Source organism: Leopardus geoffroyi, chromosome B1 (genome assembly GCF_018350155.1).
Source record: "Leopardus geoffroyi isolate Oge1 chromosome B1, O.geoffroyi_Oge1_pat1.0, whole genome shotgun sequence".
NCBI classification, from domain to species: Eukaryota; Metazoa; Chordata; class Mammalia; order Carnivora; family Felidae; genus Leopardus; species Leopardus geoffroyi.
This window is the reverse complement of record NC_059327.1, coordinates 81,717,517-81,742,386: the sequence shown is the minus strand read 5'-3', so window position 1 is coordinate 81,742,386 and position 24,870 is coordinate 81,717,517. Positions and strand designations below refer to the sequence as shown.

The following is a 24,870-nucleotide window of genomic DNA, read 5'->3' as shown; positions in this document are numbered from 1 at the left end:
GCTGCCCCAGGGATGAGGACTATTTCCTGAATATATTCACAGGGTTAAACCATTTCCAGTTAAAACAAAAACAAGCAAGTTCTAGAGCCTCAACCACTACCAAAAACACACAATACAGTGCTGAAAATCCTAGTTCTTAAAATAAGAATCCTAGTTCTTAAAATCCTAGTTCTTAAAAGTAAACCTTAGGTTGTTATTTACTGACAGGGTAGGAGTTAAGATTATTTAAATACTGATAATTTAAAACAGCATTAACTTAAAACCAACTTTTAAATGATAAAATGTAAATACCTTTACACCAAGATTAAAGAAGAATCGAAGAATGTTCTTATCTAAAAATAAATAACAATAATTACTAAAATCATACATTCAAAAAGGGTTTTTTTTCCCATTATCCTCAAACAATATAGCTCTGAAGACAATTTTGCCTACTCAAATTGTTTCCTCTAACCTGTAACATAGGTAAAAACTGTAATAACCCAAATCAAGTTCTGTTACTGTAAGGTAATTCCAGGTTCAATATGCTTTGTCTGTGCTAACATCTAAGTCCTAAAATGGCTTAAATTGAGATTTTTATCTGATTAAAAATTTTGTGTGAAGGAAATTCAGGTGTTCAGTGTATTTGTTTCTCAACTTCTCCGTGGGGTTTTAAAAATTATGAAATAAAAATGTTGGGGGATAAGAATAAAATCAACATAAACCTAACTCATTATTAACATTAGAAAGTATTCATTCGACATTAACCAGTTATCCATAGACTCAAACATCAAACCACTAATAAAACAAAATTGTCCACAAAATCCAGGTAAAGAGCATAAAGTCACTGCATTACTCTTTCAATTTTTCTACAGATAGAAAATTCTGCAAACTAAAATTCCTTTTAAAAAAGGCAAACTTAAAAGAAATTCTTAAAAAATACATAGTTATATTCATTCCTCTCATTTTTTTCATGGAAAAATAGGAGTGGTCTCAAAACCCAGTCCAGTGATGAGAAAACTCAGTAATGCTTAGTTACCTAGTTGGTGACATTATTAAAATTTAACTCAAAATGGTTTTAGGCTGTTTTTGAAAAAAATGACATACAGGAGGGATAGTTACTAAATATACAAAAACCATATTCCAATCAAACACAAGCTGAAACAAAGTGAATGCCTCATGGCCAAATCCTTCTCTCCCTACAGTCAGCCCTTCGGGTTCCTCCTAAGTAACATAACCTCTGACCCCTGTTCACATTTCCTGCTGAACCCATATCAGTATTTGATAAATAAAATCATTCTGAACTAGGAAAAGGATCTCACCTTTAGGCAGGTCCTCCCCAGTGTGACACAGTGAATAAGGTGGTGCAATGGCTCGATCTCCCTTTTCATTATAAGGAAACCCAGGGTAGAGTGGGTCCTGGTAAAGGCTCAACGTCTGAGGCAAAGGCATCAAGGGCTGGTTAACTGCCTGTATTGACACAGGAACTGGAGAGGGTGTTAAATGAGCCTGGGACACAGCAGAATCAGGTCCAGTAGTCAGAGTCTGTGTCACTGACAAAACAGGAATTTGAGCAGGGACACCTACAAAAGAGAAAAAGGAAGCACAAGCTATAAAAAGGTGAAAATATTTCTCCCTAAAATACAAGTCTACATTAAGCTAAAAGGTAAAGAATGCTGTACAACTAACATAACTGATAAAAAGAGGCGTTTAAATTGATTATATTATTAACCTTTTACTTTTTATTAAGCACCTTTTATACCAACTAAGGACCCTCCGAGACACACAGGAGGAAATGAGGCCAGGAAACAAGCCTTGAGTCAATGTCCTCTAATAGTAGCTCTTACAAACATGAGCAAGACACACAGCCTGGCAAAAGGTTCAATGGCTGGGGCAGGGGGAGTATCAAGTGCTGGTCAATGGGAAATGCAAACTGTGATTGTCAGTGCTGAGCAATCGAAGCAACTAGTGGGGACAACCAGCTCAAATATTTTGCTCCTGAGATCCTGAGGGTACATGTCGAATACCAAATTAAACTGGTCCTCCCATGCTAGAAGCAGGGCAAAACAGAGGATCACAAAAAGCTCTGTGAGGCTCCACATGCCTAACCCTGCTCTGAGGTCAAGCTATCAAGAATTTGAAGTCTCTGGGGGCGCCTGGGTGGCGCAGTCGGTTAAGCGTCCGACTTCAGCCAGGTCACGATCTCACGGTCCGTGAGTTCGAGCCCCGCGTCGGGCTCTGGGCTGATGGCTCAGAGCCTGGAGCCTGTTTCCGATTCTGTGTCTCCCTCTCTCTCTGCCCCTCCCCCGTTCATGCTCTGTCTCTCTCTGTCCCAAAAATAAATAAACGTTGAAAAAAAAAATTTAAAAAAAAAAAAAAAAAAAAAAGAATTTGAAGTCTCTGGGGTGCCTGGTTGGCTCAGTCAGCAGAGTGTGCAACTCTTGATCTTGGGGTCACTGAGTTCGAGCCCCATGTTGAAAAAAGATTACTTGAGAAAATATTTTTAATAATAATTTTAAAAGTTTAAAAATAAAGAACTTAAAGTCTCTGACTTGGAAAGCTTTCGTTGGCTGGTTCAAGGAACTTTTTAATTCTTATCTAACCTGTTGGTCCGAAAGTTGTAGGTTCACTTGGCCAGGCTGGCACAGTGGCTGGTAAAGAAGGCACCGCAGGAGTTAGATGTACCTCTGGAGAAACTAGAAGGGGAGCTGGATTTGACAAAGACACATGTTCTGCTGGCTTCTTCAAGAGAGGGGGTGGAAAAAGACAAAAGTTCATTTTGCTTAACACTAATTTTAACACCAAATGTACTCTGAGCTGCCTTTTACATAACTACAGCTTCTATATAGATTTTTCTGATCTCAGAAATGAAAAACACAGTAGATAAAATTTCCACACAAATTTAATCCTAACCAAGGATTGCCTACCAAAAGTCACAGAAGACACTGGCAGAGACATAAACAAACTCTAAAGCATCTTAAATAATGCTTTTCAGGAAAGAAAGAAAAATCACTGAAATCATTTTGAAATTCACGAGTTATTTAGAACTGCTCTTCACACACAGATATACCATAAACTGTATGCTTTCTAACGAACATGCAGAATGTTAACTGAGAGGCAAGGAAGGACTAAGAACTTTATTCCTATATTAGACTGAGACCCTCCCTTCTATAAAGTGTTAAAGATTCAGAGAACTCTTTAGGAAGTTTTAAAATACTGCAGTAATTTGTAATTTCCCTTCAAAAATCTAATTTTCAAGCCAACCCAACCCACCATAAAAATAACACAAGACACCAAATATTGTTTATTCAAAATCAATTCACAAGTAAGGCTTCTATGTCCAAAATATGGTGATTATAAAAATAACATTCCAGGTGGCACCTGGGAGGCTCGCTTAAACACCCGACTCCTGATTTCAGCTCAGGTCATGATCTCACAGTTAGTGGGTTCAAGTCCTGTGCCGCACTCTGTGCGGACAGCTCAGAGCCTGGGGCCTACTTCAGATTCTGTGTCTCCCTCTCTCTGACCCCTGCCCCTATGCTCTATCTCTAAAAAAATAAATGTTAAAAAAAATTTTTTTTAATAAATAACATTCTACAGAGGAATGTCTGGCTGGCTCAATCAGTAGAGTATGTAGCTCTTCAGGTTGTGAGTTCAAGCCCCACACTGTGTGCAGAGATTACTTCAAAATAAAATCTTTAAAGGGGCACATAGGTGGCTCAGTCCCGTAAGTGCCTGACTGATTTCAGCCCAGGTCATGATCTCACTGTCATGAGATCTGAACCCCACCTCAGACTCTGCACGGACAGCAAGCAGCCTGCTTGGGATTCTCGGTTTCTCTCTCAAAAAAAAAAAAAAAAAAAGTCCACAGAAACAGAACATTCTAGACTAAGCAACAAAAGAATTACAGATGAATCATAACTGTACCCACCAAATTATGACGCCAGAGTAAATCCTCCCAATTTATTATTTATTTAAGAGAGAGAGAGAAAGAGAGAGGGAAAGAGGGAGAATGGGGGAGAGGGGCAAGAGAAAGAGAGAATGCTAAGCAGGCTCCAAACTAATAGAGGGGCCCTGATGCTGGGCTTGATCCCACTAACCATGAGATCATGACCTGAGCTAAATAAATTCAAGAGTCATATCCTCAACTAAGCCATCCAGGCACCCCTGGGTTTCTTTCTTCTTTGTATGATCATTTAAAAACAGGGGCACCTGTTAACTCAGTCGGTTAAGTGTCCAACTCTTGATTTTGGCTCAGATCAGGATCCCAGGGTTGTGGGATCGAGCCCCATGGTCATGGGACTGAGTCCCACACTGGACTCTGCGCTGACAGCATACAGCCTGCTTGGGGTTCTTTCTCTCCCTCTCTCTGCCCTTCCCCCACTTGCTCTTTCTCTCTCAAATAAACATTAAAAAAAGAAGAAAAACCCCACAGAATGAAGCATTCAATGTCAAATTCAACAATGTACTTACTTGCTCTGCAGGTGGGCATTCTAATTTCTTTGACTTTGATGGTGATGAAACTCTTGTACATTTCTCATCACTAACATTCTTTAGAAGCAAAACAAAAGCGAAACTTTATGTCAAAAACCCAAATTCTATGATAATCATGGTTGTCTCTACAGTTCACCCTACCTGCACCTGACTTAACCCTCTCACGACTAAGTATTTTTTCAATTATTCCTGGTCTTAAACAGGTAGATAACTTGGCCTGCACATCTTGATCCTATCAAACTATTAGACAGTTTTTACTGGGAACGTGATTTCAAAAATCTCTAAATATCTCAATCTATATACAGTAATGGAAAGTAAAGCTACTCTCCACCAATTCAGATAGGTGATCATCATGTAGCCTTGAAGAAATGGTTATAATTTGTGAGTGAATTCTCCTCAAGCACTATCATCTTTTCCCAATTTTCTTCCTCTGCTTTTCTACTTCTGTAACACTTAGTTATGAAATGATGAAATCACCTCCAACTTCTCCTTTTACTTCTTCCTGCTATACTACCCACGATGTTTAAGAAGGAAAAGAGAGAAAGAAAAGATGCAATTAGTATTTAAAACATTTACCTCCAATGTGCTTGGCTCAGGTTTTTTATCCAAGTGTGAATGTCCATGGACAGAGTCTATAACAGACCAAGATAAAAAAGAAAACAGTATCAACCACTAGACAGGTCTGGTCTGAGGACAGAATAAAATATGAAGACAGAGCCTAAAGGACTATCTGAACTGCGTTTAGTCAGTGAAAAATGCAGTTTTCAGAATAACATTTAACATGCTTTAGCTTGAGTCAATGTGTCTCTGCAATAGTGAGATACATGACATTATACTGTTTAATGATTTAAAAAGGGTTCTTTCCCAATGTATGACTTTAAGCCAGGCACAGAGCTCTAGCATCTGCTTTCAAATGATGAAATAACATACCTTTATCTTTCCGTTCTTCGGTATCCATTCTCCGCCTGCTTCCTTTTCTATCACTTACATGTGACGATTTTCTCTGGACACATGGGTTGCTACTCTGAGAAGCTGACTGACTGACTGATGAGCTCTTAAAATGAACAAAAACCCAACACTTTGTTTTAAAGATTTACTCACAAATATATGAACAAAAGTCTTGTAATTAATCTTAACTTCATACAGCTGATCAGAAATCTCAATATTCATAGCCCTATGTCTTTATACTTCCAAAACTACAAAAAATAGGACACGGGTTCATGTTTAATTAATACAGCAACAGACTTATTAATAAACCAAAAATACCAGGCAATCAGACCATCGGCCTAAATTAGGAGTGAAACCCCCCTTCAGGAAGTCACCCTTACCAAACCTTCACCTTGCAACCTACACTTACATTCTTTGCACCAAGAACAGCACTCCTCATACCAACCTTCAAAAGCAGCTATTGTAGGGCCACAGTCCTTTGTGAGGGAAAGGAAAAATACCCAAGTGCAAATTAGCAGATACAGTACACTAGGATTCTTACCACTGAAAATGCTGACCATCAGCAAATTACTTAAGCTCTGCATGCGAGCCAACCTTCTAACCGGTGAAACAAAGGGACTGGAGTAAGTCAGGTTTCCAAGCTAACCTATCACTGAAGTCCTTTCCTCCTCTAGCTCTTTGTGAATAAATGTTGCACACAGCTGAGAATAGGATCTCAGCCCTCTGTGGCAGGAGTTTTCTAGAAGACAAACCTGAGTCACTATCAAATCCAAGACAGGTCAACAGGTCTTAAAATGTTGAGTATGACAACCCATTTTAATAACCAAAAAGTTTCAATTTATTCCATCGCATTTACAGTAGTTGTATTTTTATCATTCACTAACAACAACAACAACAGCAACAAAAAAAAAAAGAAAAGAAAAGAAAAAGCTAGGAGTACAAGTTTAAATGATTTGTACTTTTTTTATTATCTAAATGTTATGTTATGGGAAAATAACATCTATCACATTGGAGACAAATATACTTAGATATAGACCACGCCTAATGCACACACAGATTTGGGCACATCTTCCAATAACTAAGCTCCAACCCCTGTGCCAGACTGAACTGCTATTCCAGATTAGTGGTTTTCAACTGAGCATCTGATACTTCTAAAGGATTCCACAGAGGTCAGAGGACAGAGAATGGAGTGTATGATGCTTTAATATTTTACACTGGTATACCTGGTAGCCTCCTGTAACGTTCTATTTCATTTGTTTAATCCATTGTTAAGAAAAAAGTGCCCAACCACCATTCTGAATCACACAGCACTTGGTACTACTTACCAATATTTAAAAGACCACAGGCACAGGGCTACCACTACTTCCAAACTGAATTGGTTACCTTTCTCTCTATGCTGCCAATGAACCCTCCTCACAGAGCTGCCAATGAACAATAGTTCCAGGAGAACTATTTTTCCTTCTGACTCACCCAAAAGAATGAAGAAACCCAAGGGTAAGAGAACATTTCTTTCGTCAGAGGGGTATTCATCATAGCCCAGCATCTGACACACAGAGCAAGGGCAAAGCCACAGGGTTACATATAGCAGCACCTCCCAACAGCCAACAAACACTCTGACAACTCTTCTTGGATATATTAGGTCCTGGTGTATTTAGTAAAGGACACTGAAGAGTTTCCTGATCTTATAGATGTATCTTTTTTACTGAATGTGAACATCTATTGCATAACTAACAGAATAAATATATTCTGTTTTGGTTCAGGAGAAAATACTAAACTAGAAGTGAGCTAACCAATTTACTTGCATCAACTCTGCCAACAACTAGTAATATCTTCAGACCTCATCTTCTTCATGAATAATGTAAAAAGGAAGGGCAACTAAATGATCTTTAAGGTACCTTTCAGTTTAAAAATAACTAGTCTACCATTAGAAACTATGGTTTCATATAAAAACTGTATTAAGGACAGACTTCTAAACAACTTTTAAAATCTCTTTTTATACATACGGAAAGGGCTGGGAAAGCCTGTTCGTCTCTGTTCTGAATCTCGTAGAGTAAACGAGATTCTTCTATAGCTTGCTTCTCTCTGCGCTCTTCTGGGGAGAGGCCAAAATAGTTAGATTCTCGACTCGTGTGATCAAAATCCTCAGCTCTCTCACGATCAGGTTTTCTGTCAAATAAAACATTGTCATAAAAAAAAAAAAAAGACAAAATGTTTGAGTACCTAAAATAAAATAACCTTTTTTGCAATACAGTATTTGACTAACTTAGCTACACTATGATATTACAGAACTTTTGATGGCCTAATAAATGTTCAGTAAATGGAAATTCCTGTAGCTCACGCTACATGACAGTCAAGAAGACTAACAACAGGGAAAAAAAAAGAAAAATATAACTCACTTCTAAATGATACAGAAATAATTGAGATTTTTTTTTTCTCTTTTCATCAGGGCAGAAATTTAAACACTTATATACACTCTTTATGCCATATTCTAATACTTTCATAGAATTTACTTTTAAAAGAGAAAGTTATTAGTTTAAAACTCAAGAGCACTCTCATTTTCTGTACTAAGGGAAACATTCAAAGCAGACACCAGGACCATCTCCCGCTTTTTGGATGATACTGAAGAGAAATAGAAAGCTGAAAAGAATAAAAATTAAAATACACCAAACTAGATACTAACTGCAAATAAGACTACCATCACCTCATTTGGAAGTCTGGTCCAAGAAGGATGACAAAAAATACACAAGTAGTTTAATAGCCTATACATAACTCTAATGTGTTTATATGGCTTATAACTATTATAAGCAGTATGAATACTATTTCTACCATGTCAAATAGTTCCACAATAGTGGAAAATGAAAATCCAAAACCTACAGGAAAAACACACCGTCACAATACAAAAACATATAACTTCCTTTAAAGAGTGAGGACACAATGATACCATCTCATTTTTTTTATGTCCAAAATTACGAATAGCCTTTTCATGTCTTCGGATAGTCCCACTTAAAATCACACCCTAATTCCAATAGGGCAGATGTCAATCCCAATTGGGAGGCAGAGGAGCAAATGTGGACCTTCATAATCTTAGTTAAACCAGTCTTTCTCATATCCCAGAGAGGATTCAGCACATGCTACACACATCTCTGGAAAGCTAACACTACCCTTATTACACTGTGTCCCATCACCCAAAACTGTCCATCTCACCCTCACCCACCACACAGCAAAAATCAAATCCTTCTTATTTGCATTTTGCTAGAGATATCCGGCAATGACATTATTCCTTTTCAGCACTTGCACAATGAAAGCATCTATGTCAATCCTAGGTTTTTATTATATTTTATTATCTCCAAAGGGAGAGACCAATATCAGTAAGAAATGAAAAAGTGAGGTCTCACATCCAACATTACAATTATAACTTCTTTTATTCTATAAAAGAATTCAAAACGAATGTGTTAAATATAAGAAAGTCAAGATAAACCAATGGGCTTAAATCAATTGGACTATTAGTTATAAAATTCCATACTTTAGATTTTTTAATTATACAGAATTATCATTATTATTATTGAGTATTCAATCATCAGCAGTCTCTACATTTGTGTTAGTATACTAGTAAAATTCACACTCACAACCACAGTGGAGAAGGTATACTAACTGCAAATACAACAGGCTCCTGTCATCAGTCAAATGTTAAAAATTCTTTGAAGCTTTGTATCTATAAATCACCCACTGCCTTCTCCTATGAAGTGTTATAATATACAGCTAACACATTAAAAAAAAAAAAAAAAAAGATCCTAGTAAGACAAAGACATTTCACAATTGGTTATTCTACCAGTTCCTAAGAGATTGGATACAACACGAGAAACACACCGGACAAAAATTCAATCTGTAGTAAATAAAATCATACAATTAGTTATTTAGTTGTGTATGTGTATTTTCTTTAATATTTAAAACACTAAAGAGTATCTGTGTTCAAGGGGAAAAAAATGATCCTTCTCAAGTCTACTAAAAAAGTGAGAATTTTATTAAAGGAAAATCTCAATTCCGCCTATGACATTCCTATATTTACTTCATATTTTTTGGTTTCCAAAGTTAATATTCAAAATAAGTTAGTCCTCTTAAACACTTTGCCTGCTTTGAATAAGAAGCTATTGGATGTTAATGGAGTCTAATGTCCAAACAACAAACTTCAGCCACAACTACTTGATTAATGGCTCCAATTCTGTCTGTGGGGAGCAATAACCCACGAGGAGCCCTGAATGTCCTGACACATTATTGCTGGGTTTGCCAAGAATTCAAGGCCCTGACTACTCCTTGCCGAGGGCAATTCTGAGGACTGTGTGTGTATGACTAACCTTAAGGGATGAAGTAACATCTTCAAGGATTTTTTTTAAATGAGTTTTTTATTCTTTGTTAACGCTTATTTATTTTGAGAGAGAGCACACGCATGCAGGCACAGCCGGGGCAGAAAGAGAGAGAATCCCAAGCAGGCTTCGCACTGACAGCTGGATGCAGGGCTCGATCTCATGACCATGAGGATCATGACCTGAGCACACCTGAGCCAAAATCAAAAGTCAGACACCTAACCGACTGAGCCACCCAGGCACCCCTCTTCTGAATGATTTGTAATCATTTGTTCTCATTAGAACTTTTGGAAAGTTGATTATGAATATATACCTACTTTTTACAAATACATAAAGTATCCCTGCAGGGATACACAAGAATCTGCTAACACAGGATGGCCTCTGCAGAAGGAAACTAGATCACTGGGAAAATAGGAATAGGAAGAATTATCAAATAAATAAACTTTTGAATGTTTTGGACTTTGAACAATGTAATTTCCTACCCCTAATAGTTTGTTAAACTAAAAAGAAAAATGTTAGAGACTTGAAGTAGTGGCGTTTTTTTATGATTAAACTGTGCTTTTGTAATTCAAATCCTAAACCTTGGTACCTGTGCATTATGACTTTACTTAAAAATAGAGTCAATGAAGAAGTAATCAAGTTAAGATGAGGTCATACTAGGGTAGGGTGGGCTCTAAATGCAAAATGACTGGTGTCCTTATTAGAAGAGAGACAGACACAGAGGGAGAACTGCATGTGATGATAAAGGCAGAGGAGTGATGCATCCATAAACCAGGGAACACCAAGGACTGTAGGCAACACCACAGAGAGGAACATGAAAGAGATTCCCCACCCCCCCACCCCCCCCCCCCCGGGCCTTCAGAAAGAACATACACCTACTGACAACTTGATTTCAGACTTCTAGCCTCCAAGACTGAAAATAAACTTCTGTTGTTGGGACACCTGCGTGGCTCAGTCAGTTGGGCATCTGACTATGGCTCAGCTGATGATCTCACAGTTCGTGAGTTCAAGCCCCACATGGGGCTCTGTGTGCACAGCAAGGAGCCTACTTGGGATTCTGTCTCCCTCTCTGCCTCTTCCCCAGTCCCTCCCTCTCTCTCTCAAAAATAAACATTTAAAAAAAAAATTATGATCCTTAAAGCCACCCAGTTTGTGGTACCTTGCTATAATAGCCCCAGAAAACTAAGAGTGTATTTATAATGTCAGCCTAGGAACCTACAACTGTCTAGAAGATGTTACATAAGCTGTCTTTAATGACAAAAAGTTCAGTATATTCCCAAGAAAAGGGAATGCCCAAAAGCTAAAAATAAAGGAACTTCAAACCAGAGCTAGATACATAAGCTGATGCTCTGTTCAGGCAACTGGGGATAGGAGGTTTGGAATGGGTAAGGCATTGGTCACAGCAACCTAGGAAGGCTCCAGCATCCACAAGACACACGGCCACGTTTGCATGAAAAGGACAGCCTCAACTTAAGACACATCTCTCAAAGTTCCTCCAAAGGACTATAAACTACTCCACAAAAAGGCAGATTAGGGAAAAAATAAAATCCACTGCACAGGAAAATTATGATCCTGAAGTTCATCTGTCTCTGGATATTCAGTCAGATTGCTAATATTCATGATTACATTTACTTACAAAACTTGTAGCCCCATTCAATATGAGACACATTACCACAAACAACCCAACCTTATCAGAACTAAACCAACCATTTTGGTTAAGTTCCTATATAAAGAGTATATAAAGGGAACATCCCCGCCCAAGGAATAGGAATACAATTTGAAATTCAACATTTAACATATTACAAGCTACCAGAAAACAACTAAGTGCAAGAGTAAGATTTGGCTACAATAAGGTCTCCCAAGTCATTTGAAAAAAGTTATTCAAAAATAAAGATGCCTTACCTTCAAATTACTTAGACTTATCTAAAGAGAATTAGGTAATTCTAATAAATTAGAATAAAAATCTAAAAGAACTAAAATCTTCACATGGTATTTTATCAACAATACTTTTAATATACTATAGACAAGTAAATGAACAAAAAGTTGCAAATGTTTAAACTCACGTAATTTAGCACATAGAAGAAATGCCTCTCAATTTATATTTCTCTTGCATTCAGGAGGTTACCTTATGATCTGTGAGGGTGTCCTATTAAGATTTTTGTGCTCACTGGAGGGTTTCTGAGACTGTGACCCTGCAGAATGACTAGAGAATGCATGTGGTCTTATTCCTGAAGGATGCTGGAGTCGAGGAGGTAGTGCTGATGGAGCTTTTATTGGCTTGCTTTGATTCTTTGGCCCTCTGTAATCCATGTCTGTGACAAGAAGCCAAAAATACCTCATCATTTTCCTATAATAATAATTTTTAAAAAGCCCAAGTACCATCACCCCTCCTCCAAAGAAAGATTAATTGGACATAATCCTAACCAGAGTGGAAATTCTGTCCAGAAGTAGGTTTTCTCATCTTCTTCCCTGATACGGTGTTCCAGCTTTCTGAAGGAGGTGGTTTGAGGTTCTTCGGGGAGTGTCTTCAAAAGAAAGAAAAAGACTTATTATTTTCTTTTAATGTTTATTTACTTTGAGAGCAAGAGAGAGAGAGAGTTGCACGCACATAGAGGAAGGGAAAGAGAGAATCCCAAGCAGGCTCTGCGCTTCAGCACAAACCCAACACAGGGCTTAATCTCATGAATCATGAGATCATGACCTGAGCCAAAATCAAGGAGTCGAATGCTTAACCAAATGAGCCACCGGGAGCTCCAGAAAGACTTATAATAACAAAATATTCCTAGAAAGAAGATCAATTTTTAAGTATTCTGCATAAATATTTTCAATTTATGGAAGAATTTAGTTTTATAGTTTCTTAGATTAAAAATTAACGTACAAAGCATTTAGCAATCCTAAATTCTAGTCAACTAAGATGACATAAATCAAAAGCATATTTTCCAACCTAAAAAACTAAAGACTAAAAAGCTTTAATCACAATCTAAGCAAAAGATCAGATTAAAAAGGAATGATTGTTTATTCTGTTAGATGTGATGATAGTGCTATAGTTAAGGTAGGGAGGAAGGAGTCCTTACTGTGTGAGAGAAACACATAAGCATGTTAAGTGTCTATAAGAAATGGTGTGGTGACGGGGATTTGCTTTAAAATATTCCATCCCATTCTCACTTTTAAAAAGGGGGCGGTTAGGGAGAACAGATTAGAAAAGATTACCAAATGCTGTCAGTTGCCAAAACAGGCTGAACACCCTGGGGTTCACTGTACTGTCTTTACATTTGTGTATTTGAAATTTTCCATAGTAAAGTTTAGGTGTGATTTATTACCCTTTTTTCTAATAAAGACAGCAGCAACTGAAACGAAAGGTGCTGTAAAGTGAGACTGCGGCAGCAAGTCAGCCACAGTATTTCACTACTCCATATGACATTTACTGAAAACTAACTACATGCAATGCAGTGTTAAATGAAAATTAGAAATGAACATTGGCCCCTGTCCTCCAATGCTCCCCACTTTACAGTTACAATTTATAGCCAATTTCCCAAACTGCCTTTGTGACAAATGGCACATTTGAAACTGTAAGCAAAACAAGTTTTTAAAATGTTAACACACAAAACACAAAATTTAAATTCAAACTGCTGTTTCATAAGATCTAAACAAATCCATTTCCTACTAAGAGGCAGTATTTTTTACTGTGTTTATAAACACACAGGGCCATTTAGAATTCCTCATGACTTAAGCTAAATGGAAGAGACCGTAAATGTCTTAGTTGAAGAGTAGTACATACTTCTTTCCAAGTTCTTCGACCAAAACTGGCCCATTCTCAGAGTGAACCCCTTGAAGGTCTGCATTAGAAAACTTTCCATTGTGATCCAACCTAACCTGTTGAACAATTCCAGAAAGAAGAAATCAGTCACCTGCTTCCTTTGCGTTAATGATCACCTTTTAAATTTTTATCATTTTCAATTAGAGAGACGACGACTATACACTGTTAAAAACAAAACCAAGTTCAAAAGGGTACACCATAAATAATATTTCTCTGACCTCCCAGGCCTCTGTAGCTCTAGCTAAAATAAAGATTTTTCTTTGTGTACACTTCCAAAATTTTATGAACTGTTTTTGCAAGTAATTCAGGGAGAAGCAAGACACAATTCAAGGCTCCAAACAAGAGGCAGCATGTCCTGGTTCTGAACAAAGGACTATAGCACTGCACACACCAGGATTCTAGGCCCATCTTTTTTGTACTTACCAGCAATATGACCTTTGGCAAGATACTTATGCTTCAGTGTCCTCCCATGCAAAATGGAGCTAATAATAGTACCTACATCACTCATGGAGATGGAATGAGGCACATAGGATATACAGAATGGACACTAACTGCAACTTTGCACACAGCAACCACTCTATGAATGAGAGCATTATTTTAATTACTACTGTCTTACTTTTCCAATATTGACAATGTATAACTGAGACCTTTTTGCCCTCTAAAAATAGATCCATCCCATGTTATCTAATATACAACTGTATTACCCAATAGCAATCTGTGACCAGAGAAAGCCTTTCAGTTTCCTCCTATAGTCAAACGACACTCAATGAACAGGGCTGATCACTGCACTAAAGCCCAATGTACAGCAGCTTCAACTTAACTTTTTTTTTTTTTAACTAGATCAAAATCCTAAAGCTGAGGTTTCATTATTCATTAAGCACAAAAGGACCCTTTGCCTTCCTCTCTTCAAGATTCTAACAATAAAACATATCTTTCTGAAGTTAATTTGTACCAAAAACTTAAACTACATCTTATATGCTTGAGTATAAATGCACCTTTGAGTCATAGCAAAACAATCAGTTTCCAGATTTCAATTAAATTTTACCTGAAATAGTCTAGTAGATATAGAAACAAAATACTCTTAAAAAAAAAAAAAGCAAGTATCTGCTTAGCATCTACTTTACAAACAGCATGTATTTTACTAAAACCAACTGCAACCTCAAAGGAAATATGCATGATTTAAAACAATGAGTAACAGTTTTAGTGATGCAGCATAAGATAAGCATTCTTCTCTGTTAAGGAGGAGTGAGAAGGGAAGGAGGAGCCCTAAACCCTAGATTTACTCTTTTGGTTTTTTCCAAATCACTGTAACAAAAAATTCCACAATTCTGTTCTGTGATTATACCACATTTCTGACAACTCCGTAAGGAAGAACCTAAATGAATCATATCTTCTTCTTCCACTTTCAAATACCTCAGAATCAGAGCACTTTTACAACTTCTTAAGATAGATGGTCTTTGATGCTGGTAATCCTGGTCAACTGGCTTTTTACAAACTACTTTACCACACAGGAAATGAGTGTTACCTCTACAAGGAAAAATGTTTGTCAATGGCTATTTTAAAGTAGTTTGTAAAAGGCAACACTTTTCAATGAAAACCATATTTTTACGAACATTATCTTCAAATAGTATTTGGTTATTTCTATCACCAAATAGTATATAGGTTATTTCTGTCTTGGAATTAGTATTTTTTCATAAACAAAAACAGTAAAGGAACCTTGGAAATTACCCAGAGTTTCTCCAGCCTTGGCATTACTGACACTAGACTGGACAAGCGTTTGTTGGGGGCTTGGGGGGATGCCCTGTGCACTGTAGGATGTTTGGCAGTATCCCTGGCCTCTACCCAGTAGATGTCAGTAGCACCTCCCCAGTTGTGGGACTACAAAAATTGTCTTCGAACATTATCAAATGCACAGTGAGGATTGCAAAATCACTCTAAGAACTGATATAATCCAAATTTCCCCTTTTCCAATCCGCTACTTAAATCCAGAGCAATAGTTTATTCAAAGTAAATGGCATGTTTTCACTCATATGTGGATCTTGAGAAACTTAACAGAAGACCATGGGGGAAAAGAAGGGGGGAGGGGGGGGAGTTACAGAGGGAGGGAAGCAAACCATAAAGAGACTCTTAAATACACAGAACTGAGGGTTAATGGAGGGGTGGGGGAGAGGGGAAAGTGGGTGATGGGCACTGAGGAGGGCACTTGCTGGGATGAGCACTGGGTATTGTATGGAAGTCAATTTGACAATAAATTATATTTAAAAAAAAAAGTCAATGCCAAAACTTCCTTACTATGCACTCTTTTCTCAGTCTAACATAAAACCATTATGTATCTATCAAAATCTTCCCAGATGACTTCCATAAAACTGACCTGTAATGTCAAGTTCAAATCAATTTTGGTAATTTGCCAACTGTAATGAAACTATCTGAAAATCTAAAGTGCTATTGCTGCTTCTTTCAAACAAGTAATATCAAAGACTGACATTGTTCTTAAAGATCATGTGATGGGACACCATCGACATACACACAATTTTTATAACATATTCTAATGGATCAAAAAGCTAAATATTTACAACTATTAAAATGTGTATGTGATAAAATATCTTCTAAAATCTCCAATTAACAACACATCAAACTTGAGCTGTTTTCTTAGATCCTATTAGAATAAAATAAGATTTCAAGTAAAATCTTTTCTTCCTCTACATAATCACTTACTTGGCATTTATCTCCAACTTCATACTGTAAGCCAGCAGCAATGGAATAATCACGTTTTTGTTGAGCTGTAAACAATATCAGAATATCAAGTTGACTTATTTTCAAATGCCACAAAGCAAATTTATGTAAAATACACAGATTTTTTTAACTCACCTTGCTTAGACTTCAGCCAAATTTCATATTCCACATTTCTATAGACTGCTGGATTAAGTGACTTAAGAACCTTTCTTGACAAAGGAAGGCTAGGAGAGTTCCCATTGTTTTTCGGGTGCTAAACAAAGTGAGGAAGTCCAATCAACACAGAAATGCTTTTAAAACACTTTTGAGATACGTACAAGAGTAAAATCAAATAAAGAAGAAAACTTACAAAATTAGGAAGCCTTGTTACACTTTGTCAACTTCAATTTAAATTTAAAAAGATTTTTAATTAAAAAATAAAAAATAAACTAGGAAGCCACCAAAATTTTTCTCACAGATGATCCTGACTCCACTGAAAGTGTTAAAAAAAATTAAGACTAAATTCATGTACTTATATGGAAAAACTAGTTAAAACCATTAAGAAAAATACCTGATCACTTGACAAAGGTTTAACTCCATTCACATCATTAGCGGTGGTAGTTTTACTCCTACAAAGAAAGAAATATAACCTTAATTAAAAGTACAAAAGTATGTTTATGCAATTAACATATCCTAACCTCATATAAACATCTCCAAAGTCACAGTTATGTTCCAAAAAGTTAAAGCTATATTCCAGTGAGCTCCTAAAAAGTCTCAGTATAAAGGTGTATTTATACACATACATACATATGTGTGTATGTATATAAGTCAAAAAGTTTTTTATCAGTAATTCTTTTTTTTAAATATTTATTTTTGAGAGAGAGACAGAGACAGCACACAAGCGAGCAAGGGACAGGCAGGGAGACAAAATCTGAAACAGGATGTAAGCTCTGAGCTGTCAGCACAGAACCCTACGTGCCCATGCGAACTGTGAGATTATGACCTGAGGCCAAAGTCAGATGCTTAACCAACTGAGTCACCACGGTGCTCCTCAGTAAGTCTTATTGTATGGCTCAATCAAAAAAACAGAAACAAACAAAAAACTGTTAAATTTAGGTGCATAGAAAAGTTCAGTTTATAAAAACATTCAAGGTAAAAATGTCCTTTTAATATACAGATGAGGCTCCATTAAACAAAATACTCCACAGCAATCTAATGAGAGCAGACACAAACTAAATTTAGTAATCAGTGTGTTAAATGCTGATAAGTGCTATCTATGGGGTGGGGTGGGGGCCAGGTAGCAGAAGTGATAGTTCTGACACAGGCTCAAATAATAAAAATTAAATAAAAATAATAAAAAATGACTTGCTGAGATGCCTTTTTGAATAAAGAATTAAAGGTGATGAGACAGCAAATCATATGGCTATTTAGTATTCCAAGCAGTATTCCAAGCTGTTTCAGGAGAACAGCAAGTGAGTGGCAAGACCCTAAGGTGGCCAAGAGACTGGCAAAGCTGGAATATAGTGACAGCAGGTCAAACATGAGATGAGACGAGAAACTACTTACAGTCTTCTGTCCTACATTTCCTCCTTAGTAAATCAATCTCTAGTCTTCAGAACAATCTCCAAATGTATGCCCTCAGCAATATTTAAGAGACCTCAAGCATCTTCAGTCTAGACTAAAAAAAAAAATCACCAACAATTTCCACTACTTCAGGACTAACCAATACGAATGTGAAAAGAATCCAGGCACAAGAGTATAGTGACATCCTTGGTCTTTCCTCCTTATTACCAAGCTATGCCAATCCAATCTATGCCACAATTATGTGGCATTCTTCTTTAATTGAAGCCTTGTCCCCCTTAAGTCAGACATAATACAAATAAAAAAGTATTAGCAAGGCAACAAAAAGTTAATTTAAAAAAGGCTTCCATGTTCCAAGGGCTACACTAGCACAGTATAAAAACATTGTGCATTACAATAATCACACCTTTTCTTGTAAACTCCAACATACTACCCTTAACTCCATACTTCATCTAATTCATCTGCCATATCAGACCCAACTGTTGCTGAAACTATTAGCAGCAACCAAAGGGCATGTGCTGAAGTCCCTAAGTCCCTCCACACCAACCACAAACAATAAGTTATAACAAGCTAGTCATTCTCTCCCTCAACTTCCCCTATGTTCAATGACACATCCTAATCAGACAGCTGTCACATTAAATGACAGAGCAGAACTTCCATCTGTTCAAGTTAATTAGCCTATTCTAAAATTAAATTTACCATAGCAGACACAGATTCTAACATCATTTCCCTCTTACAAAGAAATGGTAGTCAATCAAGTTTTCCGACAAGAATCAGAAAAACATAATTCAACAAATGCCTGGAATTTCAGATAAAAGGGGATATATTTTAAGGGGTGCCTGGGTGGCTCAGTCGGTTAAGCATCGACTCTTTAATTTCGGCTCAGGTCATGATCTCAGGATTTGTGAGATCAAGCCCCGTATCAGGCTCTGCACTGACAGCATGGAGCCTGCTCGAGATTTTCTCTCTCCCTCTCTCTCTGCCCCTCCCCTGCTCATGCACATACTCACTCTCTCTCAAAATAAATAAATGTAAAAGAAAAAAAAAAAGATATATAGAAGTATTTAATGAAGAATTAGATATCCTAAGTCATAATTTCATTTATTTCTCTAGTTTTACAGTATATAACACCAAATAGGATTTTTTTTTTTAACATCTATTTATTCTTGAGAGACAGAGAGTGAGCATGAGCAAGAGAGGGGCAGAGAGAGCCAAAGCAGGTTCTAGGCTGTGAGCACAAAGCCCAATATGGGGCCCAAACTCATGAACCATGAGATCACGACCTGAGCCAAAATCAAGAGTCAGCCACTTAACCGACTGAGCCACCCAGGCACTCCCCCGGCACCGCCTTTTTTTTCTCTTTTTCCAGTAGGATACCTTCATACTCTCGCATACTAGGAATAATATATTTTTAGCTCTACTAGGAATTGAATACAACAGGTTCTTATAAAATACACAGTAAATGTCTTAATATTGTCGATAAAAACTAATGAATGTTGAACACGGTATCTAGCAATTACACTATACACTTTACACATTATCTCATTTAATTCTTACAAATTCCCTCCTTCAAGGAAATACTAATATATCCTAAGTTTATAGCTATAGAATTAGGACCTGCTAGTGAATTTAAGTAACTTGCCCGAGGTCTAGTTAGTTGGCAGGAAGCCAGGACTGAAACCAGGTTTGGCTGTCCACAGCCCCAAGCTTTTAATCACTACCCTAATATATCCCATCATCCTGCATGGAAAAAAAAACACCTCAGAGACTCCAAGTTAAAAGATGCTTGTTCACCCCTCTTTCTCTCTCCTCCCCCTAATGCTCTCTCTCTCTTAAAAATAAATAAACGTTAAAAAAAAAATTTCTTTTAATAAAAAAAAAGGAGAGGGCACTGGGTGGCTCAGTGGGTTAAGCATTCAACTCCGGCTCAGGTCATGATCTCGTGGTCCTTGAGTTCAAGCCCCGCGTCGGGCTCTGTGCTGACAGCTCAGAGCCTGGAGCCTGTTTCAAATTCTGTGTCTCCCTCTTTCTCTCTCCTCCCTGGCTCATGCTCTCTCTTCTCAAAAATAAATAAATGTTAAAAAAAAAAAAAAAAAAAAAGATGCTTGTTTACAACCTAAACAGAGGTATTATTCAGAGCTGTTCACATACTCATACCCTAACTTGGGACCTTTATTATCCAAAAAAGAAAAAGAAAGGCGTTAGAATCTAAGTTAAAAAAACAATAAAAGAAAGTCAAGGAGGGGAGTTTGGGTGGCTCAGTCAGTTAAGGTCCTGGATGACCTCACAGTTTGTGAATTCGAGCCCCATGTCAGGCTCCACACTGACAGCACAGAGCCTACTTTGGATTCTCTCTCTCCCTCTCTTTGCTCCTCCCCTGCTCTCTCTCTCAAAATAAATAAATAAATAAATATATTTTTTAAATATGCTAAAGAAAGTCAAGGAAATAAAAAATGGCTCTTTTGCATCACTGGATACGTAAACAATTACCTGATTAACCTTAAAAGTTTACATTACACACACTATAAATCTATTCTACACATATACATCTAGATTATGTAGAAATAAAGCCTAGCAGCCAAAACATCAACTTCAAAAACAATCCTGTAATAGAAATTAGATAAAATCAGTGTCAGGAAAAAAGAAACTGGGACTGCAGGTTGCTGTATTTCAGGAATACCATTCATAATATCTCTATATGTGAGGCAAATCCATGCAGAAACATTCGTTGAACTGTTTCTTTGTATGGCACTATAAAGACATTTTAGGACTTAAATTCATTCTTACTTGTAACTGTCATCCTCTGAATCTGATACTTCACTGTTGTTTTCATCAGCTACTTCAGAGGTGTCTAGCCCCATCAAAATTTTACTAACATCGGTTTTAAACACCTTTTCATACAGCAATTCATAAAGGAGAGCTGCAATTAATAAGAGAAATATTATGCAACACTAATTTTATGTTTTAACATAAAATTGACAATGTCCATTGCCCAGGCCTCTAAAATCCTAACTATGCACCTGTCACACTTTATGATTAATAACACAATTTAATCAGGAAGTTATCTAGAGAGCAACTAGAATTTCTGTGCTATTAATTCAAAATCATTACATAAGATACTGCCATTTTTAAAACAACACAAAAGGGTATCATAAGTATAAAACAAACATGACAATAAAAGCTAAACATGCATACTGAGCAACGGCTACATTCCATGCACTGTGTGAAGCCTCTATGTATGGTCATATCTAATAGCCCAGCAGTCAAGTGTTATTATTCTAACTGTACAGGTGAGGAAACTTGAGAATATGAGATGTCACACAACGTGCCCAACCTTAAGCGACTCAGATACTGGATAGAAAACATTTCACAAGGGACTCAAAAAATAAAGGTATTCTCAGCAGTCACTGAAGGAAAGAACTATATTCAGACAACTTTTTTGCTTTTAAAAAAACCCTCCAGGAACCATTGAAATATTTATTACCAAATACTTAAAAACAAATTACACATGGCATTTAGGACTCTCATTTGGTTATATCGCAGTGATCTTTATGAAATTAAAAATTCATCAACAGGTGCCCACCCTTTAAATGAGTCCCCAAAAAGACCACCTTCTCACAGATCACCTTTCTTCTGCCCCTGATTATCATTCAAACCACAGGCACTGACAAGTACAGGTAAGGTAGGCTCCAGGAGCTATCCTTCCTAAAGCTGAAATGTTTAAATTTTAACCAGCTGGAAGAGAAGCACACAGCCCAAGATACAAATAGACTTTCGTATCTCCAAACAGATCAATTTTAAAAACTGCACTACACATATCTTTACTGGTCACGACTAGCTTAAGAACAGAGGAAAGAGCTGCTACAGGCCCAGCATTGCTGCTCTGTGTGAGTGAGGTGCACTTCATCAGACAGATGGATAAAGGAAATAAAGGTAAGAAGAAGAAAGAAACTACTAAAACGGTGACTCTCCACTGGGGAAGGAGAGGGGATTTTATCCTCCTAGGAAATACCTGGCAAAATCTGGACAGATTTCTTTGCTTGTCGCAATGGGAAAGAGAACTCTCTACACAGCATATGCCAAGGACACTACTAAACATCTCATAATGCACACAACAGCTCCGACAGAGTTATCTGACCCAAAATGTCAACAGTGCCAAGGTTAAGAAACCCTGCTTGCTCTAGAGCCAAAACAATCAAATGCTTGATTTGTTCACTTAGATTTTCAAGGTCTACACAACAACTTTAAAAATGCATACAAATCCTTATTACTGAAATGAAAGACTGCAAGAAAGAAAGAACTTCATATTTACAGGTTGAACTCAAGCTACTAGCTCCATTTTTTCCTAGTCAAACAAGTTTTTAATAAAATATTAACATTTTTGCTAACCTGAAATTCTTCGTGTATCTTTTTATACAACAAAACAGAGTATATTTTCTTTGACTTGTCTGCATTGACTAGATAGCCTACAAATATAACTTCCCATACAAGCACAAGGGTAATACTTACATTGACACATTGCAGAGTTCTCTTTATACTTGATGGGATAGACAATATCATAATGATTTCCATTTGAAAAACACAGTAATACCTGAAAGGGAAAAATTAAAGACATCTTTTAGCCCTTCATATATTACACTTACATAGCAACTTATACCTCCAATTTCTCTTACTAGTAAATAATTTCCAAATAGAAGATGATCATTTTAGAAGCAACCTAAAGCTCCAAGTTGGTCAATTATGGTACATCCAATGCTGAAATGTTACACAGCCATTAAATTAAAAAGTTCTTAATGATGGGGAAATGCTTATAGGATACAAAAACTGGACGTAATACATGAAAACAACATGATTTCAACTATTTAAAAAGACCATTAAAAGACTGTAAGAAATATTAAATACTCCAAAACCGTATTAAAATGCTTACCTCTAAGAGGCACAATCAAAAGTTCAATTTTTCTGATGTTTTAGTTTTTTTCTTTTAATGTTTATTTATTTTTGAGAGAGAGAGCAAGCAAGAGTAGGGGAGGGGCAGACAGAGAGGAAAACAGAGGATCTGAAGCAGACTCTGCACTGATAGCAGCAGGCCTGATGCAGGGCTCAAACTCACAAGCCAGGAGATCATGACCTGAGCCAAAGTCAGACACTTAACTGACAGCCACCCAGGCACCCTGATGCTTTACAGTTTTAAATGCTTTCTAGTCAACTATTTACACAAGGAGAAATACACACTGATTTTGATTAGATTATGTCATGATCCAAAACTTGGATTGGAAAGGCCAAATCCAGAGCCAAGAAACTCCAAAGTCCTTTTTAAAACGGCAGCATTTCGCTCAATTCTCCTCCCCCTTACCACCATTAGCATGATGACAAAACACTTCAACTTGGCTTGGATGATTCCAAAACAGGTAATTAAAACAAAGTTCTTTTAATAATGAATCAATTGAGGTTTTTTTTCTTTCTAGGCTCACGTAAATTTTCAGTTGTTTCCAGTCTGTGACTAGATATTAACATGTAGGCCAGTAAATTATCTTTATAATCAAAAATAAATCACTATTATCCAAGTATTTCTGGATGCAATGGCAGAACCTACTTTCACAAGTTATTTTACTACTTAATGTTTATACTGATGCAAAACAGTCTAGTTAATCATATACACTAGTATTGCAATGTTTTTTCCTCTAGTGAAATGTTAGGACACAGTTGTCCACTGTGATTTCTGGGGTAAATCAAATACAAAATATGAATCAGTAATGACTAACAGGAACTTTTAAAAATTATCATAAACTTCATAAAAAACATTTCAAGAAGTCACTTTAAAATTTTAGCTTACAAGGTCAAGGTGGCAAGTGATTCTTTTACTTAAATCCTTTAGAAACACTTAGAAAAATTCTTACCTTTTCAGGAAAATTATTTTCAGTTACTTGTGAAGGAGAAACATTTGGTTCCCGATAAATTATAAAATCTTTCCTGAAAATAAAATTTAGCAATTACTTCTGAGGGAATGTATTTCATCATTTGAGATTTAAGTATTCATTTATTCATTCATTCATTCATTCATTCATTCATTCATTCATTCAAGAGCCTAATATGTGCTAAGGCACATATGTGCTCCAGGCACTGGAGATGGAGCAATAAATAAAAGATAGTAATAGAATAAGTTTTAAGGTACCTATATAAAAGTATCTTTTTAAAAAATAAAACTTCAAATATAATTTGCATATATGTTATCTTTAAATATAATTCTAAAAGGAGTCTTCAAAATTACAAAAACTGTGAAGACAAAATTTTATACAGAAATTTCAAAAAGAAAAAAAATAAAGCGTTCACCTGCTCCTCTACTAGACAGAAGTAATAATATAGTAACATGATTTTTTGCCTCAGTACTAGCGGCCATTTGATGCTACTGGCCCTGAGAAAGTAGGAAATCATTCCTCTATAAAGTTGATAAGTGGTATCGTTTACAGGCCTGGAAAAATGTATTTCTTTCCAAAAATATTTTGAGAATTAAAATTTCTAAACACTGACATATTTAATGTCAAAATCTTATTGAGACAATTTAAAAAACTTTAGAAAAGATGCTTCACAACCAAGCTTTGCTATTTCAACTATTTTAGTACAACGGAATATACCAATTTCCCACTGACTTTATTTTTGTTTACTTATGTTACTATAAGGTTTACCTGTACATAAGAGAAAGGGCACTTATTTCCACTTGTCCAACCCATTCCTACATTGAAGAAAAAAAGTTGGCACTTAGGTATCTCATACTTTTTACAATACATATGCCTCTATGTAATACCTTAATATGTACCTTTATACGATATATCTAATAAGCTGGAAAAGCTCATTAATATTAGTCTTATGAATACTATGAACACATTTATATAAAACAAACTTTACATATGTAACTAAAAAGTTACTTAAGAAAACAGCCCAAGTCTCTGTTGTAAAAATCCTTAGTAACACAGGGTAAAAGGA

At 36.5% G+C, this 24,870-nt stretch overlaps 1 protein-coding gene across 2 annotated transcripts in view; it reads right to left on the bottom strand.

Annotated features, from left to right (window-relative positions):
• The window catches only part of OTUD4 (OTU deubiquitinase 4), a 46,202-nt gene that overhangs the window by 6,106 nt on the left and 15,226 nt on the right, over positions 1–24,870 (bottom strand). For both annotated transcript variants that reach the window (XM_045466520.1, XM_045466528.1), the window contains exons 4-20: positions 24,573–24,619; positions 23,787–23,859; positions 22,399–22,480; positions 20,677–20,809; positions 16,880–16,937; positions 16,465–16,582; positions 16,312–16,376; positions 13,558–13,652; positions 12,204–12,304; positions 11,905–12,091; positions 7,422–7,584; positions 5,401–5,524; positions 5,047–5,102; positions 4,450–4,527; positions 2,580–2,718; positions 1,299–1,559; positions 292–332 (exon numbers count right to left, since the gene is read on the bottom strand). In XM_045466520.1, coding sequence (XP_045322476.1) covers positions 292–332; positions 1,299–1,559; positions 2,580–2,718; positions 4,450–4,527; positions 5,047–5,102; positions 5,401–5,524; positions 7,422–7,584; positions 11,905–12,091; positions 12,204–12,304; positions 13,558–13,652; positions 16,312–16,376; positions 16,465–16,582; positions 16,880–16,937; positions 20,677–20,809; positions 22,399–22,480; positions 23,787–23,859; positions 24,573–24,619 — 1,821 coding nt within the window. The remainder of the gene's footprint in view (positions 1–291; positions 333–1,298; positions 1,560–2,579; positions 2,719–4,449; positions 4,528–5,046; positions 5,103–5,400; positions 5,525–7,421; positions 7,585–11,904; positions 12,092–12,203; positions 12,305–13,557; positions 13,653–16,311; positions 16,377–16,464; positions 16,583–16,879; positions 16,938–20,676; positions 20,810–22,398; positions 22,481–23,786; positions 23,860–24,572; positions 24,620–24,870) is intronic.